Raw genomic sequence first — 16,819 nt, 5'->3', positions numbered from 1 at the left:
GTGTCGCTGTCGATGGAGACCACGGACAGCGCACGTCTGCGAATCACTGACGTATGAAATACTCATCACATGTAAAGACGTGCCACAGTCCTCCTTCAAGATCAGGTGCTATAGTTGAACAGGCGGTATATAACTGAAGCGCATGCGTTACGGGCGTGTGTACAGAAAGACTGGATTGCAGCAATGTATTTTGGCCTCCAAATAGGAATGTTCATGGGGACCTCTCGATTAGTTTCTAAATTATGATGGGACAAAGGACCCGGAGCGTTGAATTTCAATATCTGATCCTATCGTTTCCTATTGAGAACACATGAACGTTCAGCCAAACCACACCTGTATGTGTATGAAGGGCCTGGAAGAACAGCTGTCAGCCGGCACATATACCGCCCCGTTTACCATACCTCCTAAATTTTAAAAAGTCGAAGGAGGGACATTACATTGCAAGTGGCGGCACATTTTTTTGACAGTGAGCCACACCTCTAACTCCCCCCAATGCCTATCCTTACACGCCCAATCCTGCCCAGTCCCCTTTGTGCCTCTGGAGTAGTTATGTCCTCTTAGTACCCCCATAGTAGTTATGCCTCTTCAGTGCCCCCACACAGCAATTATGCCCCTTTAGTGCCTCCACACAGTAGTTATGCCTCCTTAGTGCCTCCTCACAGTAGATATGCCCCCTTAGTGCCCCCACACAGTAGTTATGCGTCTTTAGTGCCCCCACACAGTAGTTATGCATCCTTAGTGCCCCACACAGTAGATATGCCCCCTTAGTGCTCCCAAACAGTAGTTGTGCCCCCACAGAGTAGTTGGTTATGCCTCCTTACTGCCCCCCCCCCCCCCCACAGTGTACCCCAGTCTATGGGATGCTCCTTTGCTTTGAGCCTGAGCAATAAGGTCCATTTGGTTTTACGCAAAGGTGTTTGTTGCTATATCTTCTCTAACTGACCCGTCTCGTATATTTGACCACGTCTACCCGCCAGCTGCCTGTCCTGACCTCTGCCTTTACCCGTGTATCACACGCTTATTTTGACATAAATTCTGCGTGGATTTTGCGGAAATTGCGTTCCGTGTAGATGTACTCTTAGAGCTGTGTCTTGTGACAAGATGTGCATCTGTGTGTCCATGACCTGACCAAGACTGAAGGTTACCTATTGCAAGAAAGCAAGCAGAGATCTATAAAACTGAGAGTAATTGACACACACGATGCAAAGAATTTCATTTATTTGCTGAAACTGCATTGTGCCTGGCTGTGAATATTGTGTCTCAATCCCCCAAATCCTACAAAGTGAGAGAAGAGGCTACAGCTGGGTAACATGGCGGTGGATGGCATCTCTTAATCTTTACAAATCTGTGGTGGAGCAGGATGCGATCGTCCCCCTGCGCCATCTGCTTCCCTTTCATCCTAATGCAGTGTGACAGATCTGACAGATGGACACGAGGGGTTACAGGCATCTTTGCCTAATGATGAGACATTTCTCTAATTAAAAGCGGTTCAGGCGTAGCAGAAACATCCCCCAAATGTACGCAGAAGAGGCTGTGTGACATGACACGATGTGCCGCCTGGGACTGACAGCCACAAGTGGGGCGCCGCCATAATGTACTTACTGTATATATGAGTTAATGGTGAATCAATGCAGGGTATACTAATCCGGTCAGTATTATTATGGTGCACCCCAACAGATAATCAGCACCTGGAGGAGTCTGGGAGAAGTAGTCCTGACTGGGCTGCCTCCAGGTGGACCCTCTGCTCCCCTGATCTACCTACCTACGTTACTTTTTTAACATCCTAATCCCTGTAGTGCCCTCACAGTATACATAATGCCCTCCATAGTGGTACCTCGACATCAAATGGCCCCCACAGTGTCTCCCAGCATAATAATGATGCCCCTCTTAATGCTCCCCAATAGTATAATGCCCCTCTTAGTGCTCCCCAATAGGAATAATGCCCCTCTTAGTGCTCCCCAATAGGAATAATGCCCCCTCTTAGTGCTCCCCAATAGGAATAATGCCCCCTCTTAGTGCTCCCCAATAGGAATAATGCCCCTCTTAGTGCTCCCCAATAGGAATAATGCCCCTCTTAGTGCTCCCCAATAGGAATAATGCCCCCTCTTAGTGCTCCCCAATAGGAATAATGCCCCTCTTAGTGCTCCCCAATAGGAATAATGCCCCTCTTAGTGCTCCCCAATAGGAATAATGCCCCTCTTAGTGCTCCCCAATAGGAATAATGCCCCCTCTTAGTGCTCCCCAATAGGAATAATGCCCCTCTTAGTGCTTCCCAATAGGAATAATGCCCCTCTTAGTGCTCCCCAATAGGAATAATGCCCCTCTTAGTGCTCCCCAATAGGAATAATGCCCCTCTTAGTGCTCCCCAATAGTATAATGCCCCTCTTAGTGCTACCCAATAGGAATAATGCCCCTCTTAGTGCTCCCCAATAGGAATAATGCCCCCTCTTAGTGCTCCCCAATAGGAATAATGCCCCCTCTTAGTGCTCCCCAATAGGAATAATGCCCCTCTTAGTGCTCCCCAATAGGAATAATTACCCTTTTAGTGCTCCCCAATAGGAATAATGCCCCTCTTAGTGCTCCCCAATAGGAATAATGCCCCTCTTAGAAAAAAAAAAAAAAGGACTAAAGGAGTGGTGGACATACCACCTGTGCAACTGATTCAGCTCGGCAGGGTAGAAGGAGAAGAGGCCTCTTCATGCTTTTTATGTACTAGTAGATCCACCCCTGCGGGTGTCAGACATTACCCAACATTTTTGGCCACTTGTGGTGTGTTGGTGTCTCCCTGGTCCACAATGTATGACTGCTCAACCAATGTGCACCTGAGTTTGGCACCTGAAGGCCTGACATGGCCCTTGTAGTAGGGTGGTCCCCCTTAGGCCTACAAAATGGGTCCGTTGAAAACTCGGCTAATGCACCGTTTATCATCCGCGCCCGTGGTTCCAGTCCGTCAAAAAAATATACCTTTCCTATTTTTTTGACGGAAAACGGTTTACGGACCCATTCAAGTCAATGGGACCGTGAAAAAACACGGAGGCACACAAGATTGTCGTCCGCGTCCGTTTTTTTCCTATCATTTGCATGGCAAACTTGACTTAGACTTTTTTTTACTTTCCTTCATGTCTGGTGATCCTCCAAAATAAAGGAAGACACACGGAAACAAAAACGGAAAGGATCACGGAACAACGGAACCCCATTTTGCGGAACGGAACACAACAACGGTCGTGTGCATGAGGCCTTAGGGAGATACAAAAGGGACGAGCAATAAAAACGTAAAAATAAACAAAAGTAAGAAACAAGGACTAAAGAGGATCAGGCCATGATAAGCTGATCCTCCTGCCCCATCCCCCATAGGGCATAGCTATAGACGGCTAAGGGGATGGCTCAGGAAGGCTCCTCTCATCATGACCTGATCCTCTTTGGTCTTTTAGTTCTTGTTTTTTTTATATACCTTTCTATTATTTAAAATTTTTTTAAACAGGGCTTGTCTGCCTGTCCCTTTGTGTGCCCTAACCTAGTGAAGATCGGTGGGTGTCAGACCTCGGGGAATCGAATGGCGCACTGCCCGTGTCCTCGCCCCCCCATCACCACCATGCCTTGCCCACAGTTAGGGCTCATCAACACGGCTGTAGTTTTGGTCCGCATCCGATATGTGTTTTTTGCGGATCGTATGTGGACCCGTTCATCTCAATGAGGCTGCAAAAGATTTGGACGCGCGCACAGTGTACTGCCCGCATCTGCACATCCCCCCCGAGGCCCTGAAAAAAAACGATGGAATGTGTCCGATTCTTGTCCGGTTTGCGGACAAAAATAAGACATTTCTACAGGAGTAAAAAAAAAAACGGCGGCATGCGCTCTGCCAGGATTCATGGGAACACTTACGGCCATGTGCATGAGCCCTTAGAGTGAGGCGTCACGATTCTACTTCACTTTCTTAGCAAACCACTTCTTGTCAAGGATTTGTCACCACTCCTGACGTGTCTGTTTTACCAACTACTTGTATGCCCCATGTAGTAACAATTCTTACGACTGGATGTTGTGTTGTTCCTCCACTATTCCTACTAGAAGTTATGAATGAATTACTAGCAGTGTAGACTAAAGGTCCAGTCTGACACTATGCAGTCAGTGCTGCCAATGTCAGACTGTGTAACTGGTAACACACATCAATTCATTTAGACCTTCTAGTAGGAATAATAGAGGAAATGCACAACATACAGCAGTTACTTAAACAGACATGTCTGGAGAGATGACTATGCCTTCTACCTGCCCCCAATAGAAGCTAGTCCAGAGATGGCTGACCTCCGGCACTCCAGCCGTTGTGAAACTACGACTCCCAGCATGCGCCATTCATTTCTGTGGAGTTCTGAGCAAGTGTGCATCTTGGGAGTTGTAGTTTTACCACAGACCTAGTCTGAGGCTTCCTGTCCTATTTGTGCCTATTTTTCCTACGGTTCTCTCAGCTGTCGGGGAACTACAAGTCCCAGCATCCTGCGTGGACATGCTGGGGGTTGCAGTACACGCCAGCTGTCCCGTCACAGGCTATAGAACAAACAGCACGTGAACACAGCTTCAGGGCTTTTAAATGTCATGTGACCCTGTGACGTCACACCCCCCAAGTTTAGACACAACCCTTTCAGGACTGCGCACCACGTGACTGCCCGACTGAATCACGTGCCCAGAGCGACGCTGACGTCACTAGAACGCGTAGCCCAGCAGGGGGGAATGCTGGGAAATGTAGTTTACCAAAACATAGACTTCCCGGACGCGAGGAGGAGTGTGAACAGCCCGGAGCTGGAGTCCCGGGGCAACCGGAGCCCCAGGATTGGGGGATGGGGAACTGCCTGTCATCGCAGACTGCAGATGATCTGTCCCTGCTCAACGACTCAGACGGGGCTAGCCTGCCCGGAGAGCCCCCACCTCCATACCAGGTGACCGTCCTTCCATCATCATCTTTATAACCTAGTCACTTGTATAATGTCTCTCACTGTGTAGATTGCTAATGACTACCATGGAGCCACACAGTGGTCACCCGCCATCATCTCTTGTTACTAAGCAACCGCCATTACCGCTACTGCAAGCCTGCAGCAATGGGTTCTTTGTATCCTTGCACATATGGAGTCATTTACCCATCAGGACTGCAGGAAAGCTGGGTGACAAATCCCTATGAGGGGAGGGGGGTTACAATAGCTAAGGTAAAGGGGTCCTCCCACCTTTCCCATTGCACTTGGACCATACAAGAACTTTGGGAGACAGCGAGTCCACAGTAATCACCCTTGGCAGCGAAAGGGCCTGAGTGCCCAACCAAATAGTCCCAACTCCCAAACCGCCATCAGCGGGCATGCCTGACTAGTCAGATCTAATCACAGTCCAGACGGAAGGATACACTGTCTTTGTAACGCTGTCCTGCAGCGCCCCCTACATCCTGCCCCAGGTATCGCACAGAGTGTCCATTTTGCCTGTAGCATTTCTGTCAGACACCTCTCTCGTCTTGTTGTGTGTGCATTAAGCCTTATGTGCACATTTACATATATATTTGTATCTTTCAGGAGCGGCAGAATGTTCCTGTCTACCACCCGACACCTAGCCAGACCCGCCTTGCAACGCAGCTGACGGAAGAGGAGCAGGTGTGGATTGCCAAGAGGATTGGCCTCATACAGCACTTACCTAAAGGCAGATATGACCCGGGGTCCGAACCTTCCGAGAAGAAACCAAAAGAGTGAGTGACATTACACTGCAATATGTCGTCTAAAAGGGCATCTGTCAGCAGGTTTGTACCTGTGACACTGGCTGACCTGTTACATGTGCGGTTGGCAGCTGAAGGCATCTGTGTTGGTCCCATGTTCATATCTGTCCGCATTGCTGAGAAAAATAAGGTTTTAATGTATGCAAATGAGCCTCTAGGAGCAACAGGGGCGTTACCATTACACCTAGAGGCTCTGCTCTCTCTGCAACTGCCAACCCCCTCTGTACTTTGACAGGACCAAGTTTGATGATTTTTATACTGCCTGCCCCCGTCAAAGTGCAGAGGGCGCGGCAGTTGCAGAGACTCAAGGTGTAATGACAACGCCCCCATTGCTCCTAGAGGCTAATTTGCATATATATTAAAACATTATTTTTCTCAGCAATGCGGGCACATATGAACATGGGACCTACACAGATGCCTTCAGCAGCCAAGTGCACATGTAACAGGTCAGCCGGTGTCATAGGGACAAACCTGCTGACAGATGCATTTTAATAACTTGTTCATGAGGTGTGAAGCCAAGTGACCCACTATAATGTACCTCACTTCAATTATATCACTGCCATCAGTAATTATTTACTATGATACTGCCTCCTATGTACAAGAATATAACTACTATAATACTGCTCCTATGTACAAGAATATAACTACTATAATACTGCTCCTATGTACAAGAATATAACTACTATAATACTGCCTCCTATGTACAAGAATATAACTACTATAATACTGCTCCTATGTACAAGAATATAACTACTATAATACTGCTCCTATGTACAGGAATATAACTACTATAATACTGCCTCCTATGTACAAGAATATAACTACTATAATACTGCTCCTATATACAAGAATATAACTACTATAATACTGCTCCTATGTACAAGAATATAACTACTATAATACTGCCTCCTATGTACAAGAATATAACTACTATAATACTGCTCCTATGTACAAGAATATAACTACTATAATACTGCTCCTATGTACAAGACTATAACTACTATAATACTGCTTCCTATGTGCAAGAATATAACTACTATAATACTGCTCCTATGTACAAGAATATAACTACTATAATACTGCCTCCTATATACAAGAATATAACTACTATAATACTGCCTCCTATGTACAAGAATATAACTACTATAATACTGCCTCCTATGTACAAGAATATAACTACTATAATACTGCTCCTATGTACAAGAATATAACTACTATAATACTGCTCCTATGTACAAGAATATAACTACTATAATACTGCCTCCTATGTATAAGAATATAACTACTATAATACTGCTCTTATGTACAAGAATATAACTACTATAATACTGCCTCCCATGTACAAGAATATAACTACTATAATACTGCCTCCTATGTACAAGAATATAACTACTATAATACTGCTCCTATGGACAAGAATATAACTACTATAATACTGCTCCTATGTACAAGAATATAACTACTATAATACTGCTCCTATGTACAAGAATATAACTACTATAGGGGGGCGGAGCCGAGCCACGCTGCTGAATGGCCGCACGAGCTTGAGCTCCTCCAGCATTCCGGCTCATTTGCCCTATAAAAGCTTATAATTTGATTGATTATGGGGAAACCTGGCAGAGAAAAGAACAGAGGAAGCTCAGAGTCCACCCCACTGCGCTCCAAACAGCCAGAGATGGAGAAGTTTCTCCGGAAAACGTCGAGGTTCACGGCGCAGAAAGGCCCCAATATGGCGACGTCTGCTGCACAGGACTCTGACGCCGGGGAATTATCAGACGCAGGCAGCGGCTCCGATGTCTCGGACAAGAGACCCAGAGACCCACCTCTCTCAGAGCGAACCCTGCGCCGAGTCCTCGAATCTGCCCTCTCGCCCCTGAAACAAGACCTGTCTGATATCAAGGACGACATGAAGCATTTGGGGCAGAGAGTGGTGGCGTTAGAAGCCACTCAGGAGGCCATCATGACATATGAAAGTAAAGCGTCGGAGGTGCTGGCGTCTCACAAGGCCTTGCTAAACGATGCCTTCCTGAAATTGGAAGACCAAGAAAACCGCAGCCGCCGGCGCAATATCCGCATCCGCGGCCTACCTGAGTCGTTCGCAGCGGAGGCCTTACCGACAGTGGCACGTGAATTGTTCTCTAAGCTGCTTGATCCTGACAGAGCGGCGGGAATCGTGGTGGAGCGCATACACAGGGCGCTGCGCCCTAGGCCTAAACCGCAAGAACCGCCACGTGATGTAATCTGTGGCTTGTTAAGTTACGTTGATACCGCAGCCATCCTCAAAAGCCAAAGAGAATTAGAGGTACTGGAATACGAAAATACCCCGATCCAGATGTTCCAGGACATCGCGCCATCCACCCTGGCCAAGCGGCGCCTTCTCAGGCCTCTCCTGGATATCCTGAGAAAAACCTCGACCCCATTCCGCTGGTTATACCCCTTTGGGTTGGCGATTTCCAGGAATGGTAAGCTACTGACCGTGCGGTCACCTGCAGACCTGGAATCTGTCTGGCGGTCCCTGGACGTTCCTCCGATGGAAATCCCCTCATGGTTACCGGCTGACCAAGATGGCGCCCTCCCCATACCACCTCGTGTCAACGCTTGGCAAACAGCGTCTGCGGGCAAGTCGGATCGTTCGGGACGCAGCAGGATGGAAAGGGATCCCACCTGATTAGAGGTGTTTGTAAGCATACCTTGCTGATATTTCTACCTCCACAGAATAGGAGATGACTAATGCTCACCTATGTGTTATATAGGTTATTGAAGGCGGACATGATCTTCCTACATTTTCAATGTTTTCCACATTTTTAGTGTTTTATTTTTGTGGCCTACTGGGCTCAATGTTATGTTTAAAGGGCCTTGTGCCGTGTCATGGCTGCTACAGGACGCTACCTCTAGGACATTGCATTCTGTTCCTCACTGCAGGGCGATGACCGGATAGATTAAGATGCTGGACACATCTTTCGTTTTTGGTCTCTTTTGTTCAGACCACAGGTGCTTTACTTGCCCCCTCGCCAGTCCAATCCTGTCTTGGCTGGTGATAGGTAGAGTGCCTAACCCTCCTCGGACGGGTATCTTGTCTGAGTCACTCATTTGTCAACTTGACATGTTTAATGTTCTCTTACTCACTTTTTGTTCTTTTGTACTTCCCTTACCTTCCTTCCCTCCTCCTGCTCATATCATCTGTGTGCTCCTCCATACTTCCATGGATGTATTATGCATTTACCCACCTGAAAATATGCAGAAATGTCTTCTATAACAGTCGCCTCACTAAACGCGCACGGGCTGAACGAGCCATGTAAAAGGTCTCAAACTCTATCTCTCCTTCTGAAAGATAAGGTCTCTGTGGCCTTTTTACAAGAGACCCATTTTAGAACAGGCAAAGTTCCTAAACTTCCCCCCAAGAAATTTGTCCAGTGGTTTCACAGTACTCATGATTCCGCCAGTAGAGGGGTTAGTATAGCTGTGCATAAATGCCTCCCCTTTAAGCACTCAGCTATCTCAGCGGACCCTGAGGGCAGGTACATCTTTGTAAGGGGTTTACTGGGCGAATCTCCAGTGACCTTTGCTAACTTATACGCTCCCAATAAAGGCCAAGTACCATGGCTCGTTCAGACCCTTAATGCGTTGTCCTCCTTCTCTGAGGGCTTACTAGTTTTGGGGGGCGACTTCAATGTTGCCCTGGAGCCAGCGGTGGACACCTCGGCGGGCAGACCCTCAGTATCTTACAGGCTCCTGAGAAGATTAAAAATCTCCCTGAGGAAACTTAAAGTACTAGATGTCTGGCGGGCCCTAAACCCCAATGGCCGAGATTATACTTTTTATTCACATGCTAAACTGTCTTTCCACAGATTGGACTACATTTTCCTGTCCAGTTCTCACGTGCGTAATGTCTCTGGAGCCCGGATAGGTAATATAACATTATCCGACCATGCCCCTGTCATTGTTAATTTTTCCCTGTTTGGACCACAGAGAAGGGAGCGCTTGTGGCGTCTCAATGATACCCTGATTCTAGACCCCAGACATGCAGACAAAATTAAGGCCTCAATATCTGAATTTTTCACGCTTAATGATACCCCAGAGTCGCCTCCTTCTCCTTCTATATTATGGGAATCCCATAAGGTGGTCCTCAGGGGGGAGCTTATAGCTTTGGGAGCTTTTTTGAAAAAACAAAGGACACTAGCCCTGGACGCCTTATTGGCGAACATAACCCGTTTAGAATCCTCCCATAAGGAATCTCGGGCTATAAGCACCCTAGCAGAACTAACTGAAGCCAGAACAAAACTAAAAAATCTATTGAATGTCACCTCAGCAAAGTTGATACTTCGCTCCCGATTTAAGGCCTATGCACATGGGGATAGAGGAAACAGACTGATGTCGGCAATTGCCAAGAAGCAGTTCTCTGACTCCTTTGTTTCCTCTATTAAGGACTCCAAGGGCAAAACACATAAGTCCACCCCAGATGTTGCTAAAGCATTTTGTGCCTTCTATGAGGCCTTATATAATTTGCCGCCCCCTAATGGGACTACACCGGGAGATTTATCCGAGGCCACTGATAAATTCTTGCAGTCTCTAGATCTTCCCTCTGTATCCCCATTAAAAACTTCCCTCCTGACTAAGCCTATTTCAGATTCGGAGGTGCGCAAGGTCCTTATGTCTATCCCATCGGGCAAAAGCCCCGGACCGGATGGCTTTTCCATTGCATACTATAAATCCTTCCAGGATGTGTTAATCCCACGTTTCAGGAACTTGTGCAACTACCTCCTGACAGGGGGTTCTCTCGCTCCTCATTCCTTATTGGCGCACATCACTGTCCTCCATAAGGAAAACAAAGACCCAACATGCTGCAGTAACTATAGGCCAATATCTTTACTCAATAATGATGTGAAGTGGTGGGCGAAGATTCTGGCTACCAGGCTTCAGGATGTCCTCCCTGACATTGTACATGAGGAACAAGTAGGCTTTGTCCATGGCAGACAGGGGTCGGAGAATACGGTGCGACTTCTACATCTCGTGAATCGGGCCAAGAGATCCTCTAAACCTTTAGTCCTGGTGAGCACGGATGCGGAAAAAGCCTTCGACAGGGTCAGCTGGCTCTTTATGTCGCGGACCCTGTCGAAGTTTGGCCTCCCGGACCAGTTTATTAGTGCTGTTAACACCCTTTATTCGGCCCCCTCTGCCATGGTCAAAGTCAATGGAGCATTGTCCCCACCATTTCGCATCACAAACGGGACAAGACAAGGGTGCCCCCTCTCCCCGGCACTGTTTGTGCTGGTCATGGAGACCCTTTTGTGTAAAATTAGGTCAGATCCAGCTATCAAAGGCCTTCAGATTGGCTCGCAAACCCATGTTACTGCAGCATTCGCGGATGACCTTTTAGTCATGACCTCCAACCCTACAGAGGCCTTGCCCAAGTTGTTGAATACTTTTGAGGATTTTGGATTTGTATCCAATTTTAAAATAAATTATGGGAAATCCATGGCACTTAATATTTCATGTCCCCAATCTGTAGTCAATAGTCTAAAACAAGCCACCCCATTTACCTGGGCCTCCAGAGACATTACATTTTTAGGAACACGGGTTTCGGCCAATATTCAAGACCTAGCCTCCCTTAACTATGCTCCTCTCCTGCAAGAGGTTCGCACTCACCTACAGAATCTGAAACTCCCTTTTGTTTCGTGGATAGGGAGGAAAAACTATCTGAAAACTTTCATTCTCCCCAAATTTCTTTATTTGCTGCAAGCCATTCCCATATGGCTGCCAAACTCATACTTCTCAGAAGTCCGCCGAGTGTTCACGCGCTTCCTCTGGAATGGTAAGTCTCCACGCATTGCCTACTCTGTCCTTACAAGGGACAAGAAGTTTGGAGGCTTTGGGATGCCTGATGTAAAGTCATATTACACTGCTGTTCAGTTATGTAGATGTGTATCCACCCTGACATGTAAATCTAGCTCCCTTTGCTCACGGCTCGAATCTGCACTACTCACCAGCCAAGATCAGCTCACTCTATGGGGTGTTAGGCCCTTTTCAGCCAATCACTACGCCTCTTCCCCGGTTTGGAAAGGAATGCTAGTAGAATGGTCTAAAATGGTCAAATCCCAGCAGTTTAACTTTCCTAACCCCTGTATGCCTCTTAAATTGTTACAGAGCTATATTCATCCTTCTGTGTCAAACCCCTCCGGGATTTGGTCAAGGCTCGCTGGTTTGTCCCTGCGGGATGTCCTTCTCCCAGATGGTAGTTTGCAATGGGATTTAATAATGGATCGCCCCGAAATCAAGTCAGCTCCTTTCTTCCACTTAGCAGATTTTAAGAGAGATACTAAGTTATGCGTAGTGAACCTTGCTAGTAATAGCTCCCCTTCCTGGCTTGAAAAGAAAGTCTTGGCCCCTAGGCCTCCTCTTAGGCCATTATCCCAGATGTATAAGGAATTGCTATCCTCTTTACCTCCAGAGCTCGGTTATGTGACCTCATGGGAGCGAGAGCTTTCCATGATCCTGACGGAGCCAGAGAGAGCCTTTGTTTTAGCCCACTCTCATGGCTTCAGTCGCTGTGTAAGAATTCAGGAGAATTCTTTTAAGCTACTAAGTAGATGGTACAAAACTCCTGAATTCTTGCACAAACTTAATCCTGAGGTACCTGAGGTGTGCTGGAGATGTGGCATAGAAACCGGTTCATTATCACATATCTGGTGGTTCTGCCATAAGATTCAACCGTTTTGGAAATTGATAGAATCAATGATTAATAGCGTTTGCAAAACTAAAGTCCTATTAGATGCCAAACTTATCCTACTGTGGTGCCCTAATAGCACGATAACCCCTGCTAAGAATAATTTCCCTACAATGCTGATCACGGCTGCGAGATTACTGGTTCCCCTTTTGTGGAAAACTGATTCCCCACCAAATCTAGAGATGTGGACGGACAAGGTAGATCATATCTACCGCTTTGAGGAACTGGCGCATTGGGAAACAAACTCTCGCCATTGTTTCCTAAAGCTATGGTCCCCATGGAAATCACACAGGAATTTCACATGATAGAGCAGGATCCCCTCACTTCTCTGCCCCCTCCCCCACCTAACCCATTATCTCCCCCTCCTCCCCCTTTTCTCCTCCTTTCGATGTTTATTTTATGGTGATGATGATGATGATAATCGCTAGTATTGTCTACATATGACTTGTATGCTGGATAACCACTGTAACTTTTAATGTTATGATACTGATGTCCTATGTGGGCATGTGGCCTTGTTTTCTTACCTCAATAAAAAGAAATATGGTTAAGAATATAACTACTATAATACTGCTCCTATGTACAAGAATATAACTACTATAATACTGCCTCCTATGTTCAAGAATATAACTACTATAATACTGCTCCTATATACAAGAATATAACTACTATAATACTGCTCCTATATACAAGAATATAACTACTATAATACTACTCCTATGTACAAGAATATAACTACTATAATACTGCCTCCTATGTACAAGAATATAACTACTATAATACTGCCCCTATGTACAAGAATATAACTACTATAATACTGCCTCCTATGTACAAGAATATAACTACTATAATACTGCCTCCTATGTACAAGAATATACCTACTATAATACTGCCTCCTATGTACAAGGATATAACTACTATAATACTGCCTCCTATGTACAAGGATATAACTACTATAATACTGCTCCTATGTACAAGGATATAACTACTATAATACTGCTCCTATGTACAAGAATATAACTGCTATAATACTGCTTCCTATGTACAAGAATATAACTACTATAATACTGCCTCCTATGTACATGAATATAACTACTATAATACTGCTCCTATGTACAAGAATATAACTACTATAATACTGCTCCTATGTACAAGTATATAACTACTATAATACTGCTCCTATGTACAAGAATATAACTACTATAATACTGCCTCCTATGTACAAGAATATAACTACTATAATACTGCCCCTATGTACAAGAATATAACTACTATAATACTGCCTCCTATGTTCAAGAATATAACTACTATAATACTGCTCCTATATACAAGAATATAACTACTATAATACTGCTCCTATATACAAGAATATAACTACTATAATACTACTCCTATGTACAAGAATATAACTACTATAATACTACTCCTATGTACAAGAATATAACTACTATAATACTGCCTCCTATGTACAAGAATATAACTACTATAATACTGCCTCCTATGTACAAGAATATACCTACTATAATACTGCCTCCTATGTACAAGGATATAACTACTATAATACTGCCTCCTATGTACAAGGATATAACTACTATAATACTGCTCCTATGTACAAGGATATAACTACTATAATACTGCTCCTATGTACAAGAATATAACTGCTATAATACTGCTTCCTATGTACAAGAATATAACTGCTATAATACTGCTTCCTATGTACAAGAATATAACTACTATAATACTGCCTCCTATGTACATGAATATAACTACTATAATACTGCTCCTATGTACAAGAATATAACTACTATAATACTGCTCCTATGTACAAGTATATAACTACTATAATACTGCTCCTATGTACAAGAATATAACTACTATAATACTGCTCCTATGTACAAGAATATAACTACTATAATACTGCTCCTATGTACAGGAATATAACTACTATAATACTGCTCCTATGTACAAGAATATAACTACTATAATACTGCCTCCTATGTACAAGTATATAACTACTATAATACTGCTCCTATGTACAAGAATATAACTACTATAATACTGCCTCCTATGTACAAGAATATAACTACTATAATACTGCCTCCTATGTACAAGAATATAACTACTATAATACTGCCTCCTATGTACAAGAATATAACTACTATAATACTGCTCCTATGTACAAGAATATAACTACTATAATACTGCCTCCTATGTACAAGACTATAACTACTATAATACTGCCTCCTATGTACAAGAATATAACTACTATAATACTGCTCCTATGTACAAGAATATAACTACTATAATACTGCTCCTATGTATAAGAATATAACTACTATAATACTGCTCCTATGTACAGGAATATAACTACTATAATACTGCTCCTATGTACAGGAATATAACTACTATAATACCGCTCCTATGTATATAAGTACTATACTAGGTGCCATCTTTGGCCAGGTGGTGATGTGCACAGGATAACGATAATCCAGGTGGGTTGTGTCTCTGCAGGTGTGTGATCTGTATGCTGGATTTCGTCAGTGGGGCTCCTGTCCGCTTCCTGCCTTGTATGCACGTCTACCACATGGAGTGTATAGATAAGTGGCTGATGCGGTCGTTCACGTGTCCGTCCTGCATGGAGCCGGTGGACGCTGCACTCCTCTCCTCCTACGAGACCAGCTGAATGGACGGCATCCCGCAGATGTGTGGTATCATGGCGGCCTGCTTTGAAGTATTGCTTTGTGCTTTGGCCAAAATAAAGTCCATGTGGTGTGACCTTGTCCTTTCATGAGACGTGAGGTGATCTGCCAGACAGGATGATGGAAGTCGGAGCTTCCCACACGTGTGTTATGGACTATATGGATGATGACTGGAACGTCGGGAGACTGCGCAGAGGACACGACCCTTGGATATAGATGCCTTTCTATATAGACACGAGGTGATAGGTAGAACTCCCATCATCAGGGGATGCTTCATGGGAGTTGACACCGCGGCCTCTTCAGTGACTACATCTACATGATGACGCCGGTGTGTGAGTGCTGCAGAGTCAGTACCAGCTGAGGAGGCATTTAAAGGGCATCTCCCCCTGAGGAAGACCCCTTTAAAAAGCACTTTACTGCAAGTATTTCACAGTAGAGATGTCCTTGTGTCCTCCTGTTCTGTCAGGTTTTGCCCCCATGTGTTATCACCCAGCTTTCCCAGAGTTCTGCCTTGTTTTATAGAAATACAGAGCAAGGAACTAGGCCAGGGCTGGACAGATCCCAGGAGGCAGCAAATCATCCAAACCATTTCCAGACTTCTGAACTGGATATAGATGAAAAGATACTCCAGAGCTGCACTCGCTATTCTGCTGGTGGAGTCATTGTGTACATACATTACTTACCCTGTACTGATCCTGAGTTACATCCTGTATTATACTCCAGAGCTGCACTCCCTATTCTGCTGGTGGAGTCATTGTGTACATACATTACTTACCCTGTACTGATCCTGAGTTACATCCTGTATTATACTCCAGAGCTGCACTCACTATTCTGCTGGTGGAGTCACTGTGTACATATATTAATTATCCTGTACTGATCCTGAACAGAATAGTGAGTGCAGCTCTGGAGTATAATACTGGATGTAACTCAGGATCAGTACAGGATAAGTAATGTATGTACACAGTGACTCCACCAGCAGAATAGGGAGTGCAGCTCTGGGGTATAATACAGGATGTAACTCAGGATCAGTACAGGATAAGTAATGTATGTACACAGTGACTTCACCAGCAGAATGGTGAGTGCAGCTCTGGAGGATAAGACAATAGGTAACGGTTTTGCAGCCACTCGTCATCGTACATGTGCACAGTGAGCTCGCACTTAGTAGTTCTTGATTATTGGGGGGATGGATTCTTAGAGGCCGGTGTCTGAGGTTGATGAGACCACTCCTGTATGTAAGGTGACTATTCACAGGAAATACAAATGGCATCTCTTAGGGTATGGGTCATGCACCCTCATCATGGCAGAGCAGGAGGACCATATAGAAGTCTACAGGCGTTGCTGAAGAGGTACTATGGCCTCCTAACATGGACCTGGTCCATAGCCTCCTCACAACAGGACACAAGTGAGAGGTTCTCCTGGGGATCACACATGGCAGGCTACTGCAGCAAATATGCCACATAGGAATATTCTCCTACACGTGTGGACGTGACTGTAAATAAAGTTTATTGAAAAGTAATATATGGAAACAGTGACTGTGTTTTTTTCACTAAACTTTATTGGTAAAGTTGAAGAATGTCCTTCCCTTTCCAGCTATGGAGTACTGACATGTATTGGCTGCCGCCCGCTCCGCCTTGTGTCTATAACCGTCAGTGGAGA

The 16,819-nt window shown here is 45.0% G+C and overlaps 1 protein-coding gene across 1 annotated transcript; it reads left to right on the top strand.

The window, feature by feature from the left end:
- The first annotated feature begins 4,706 nt into the window (after positions 1-4,706).
- Positions 4,707-15,906, top strand: LOC120986460 (RING finger protein 11-like). Its single transcript, XM_040415051.1, has 3 exons — positions 4,707-4,928; positions 5,547-5,716; positions 14,976-15,906. Exons 1-3 carry the CDS (start codon positions 4,830-4,832, stop codon positions 15,145-15,147), a joined length of 441 nt encoding a protein of 146 aa, XP_040270985.1. The 5' UTR covers positions 4,707-4,829; the 3' UTR covers positions 15,148-15,906.
- Positions 15,907-16,819: the final 913 nt, after the last annotated feature.

The sequence above is a fragment of the Bufo bufo genome, chromosome 1, assembly GCF_905171765.1.
Source record: "Bufo bufo chromosome 1, aBufBuf1.1, whole genome shotgun sequence".
NCBI lineage: Eukaryota > Metazoa > Chordata > Amphibia > Anura > Bufonidae > Bufo > Bufo bufo.
This window is presented reverse-complemented; position numbering and strand designations above follow the sequence as displayed.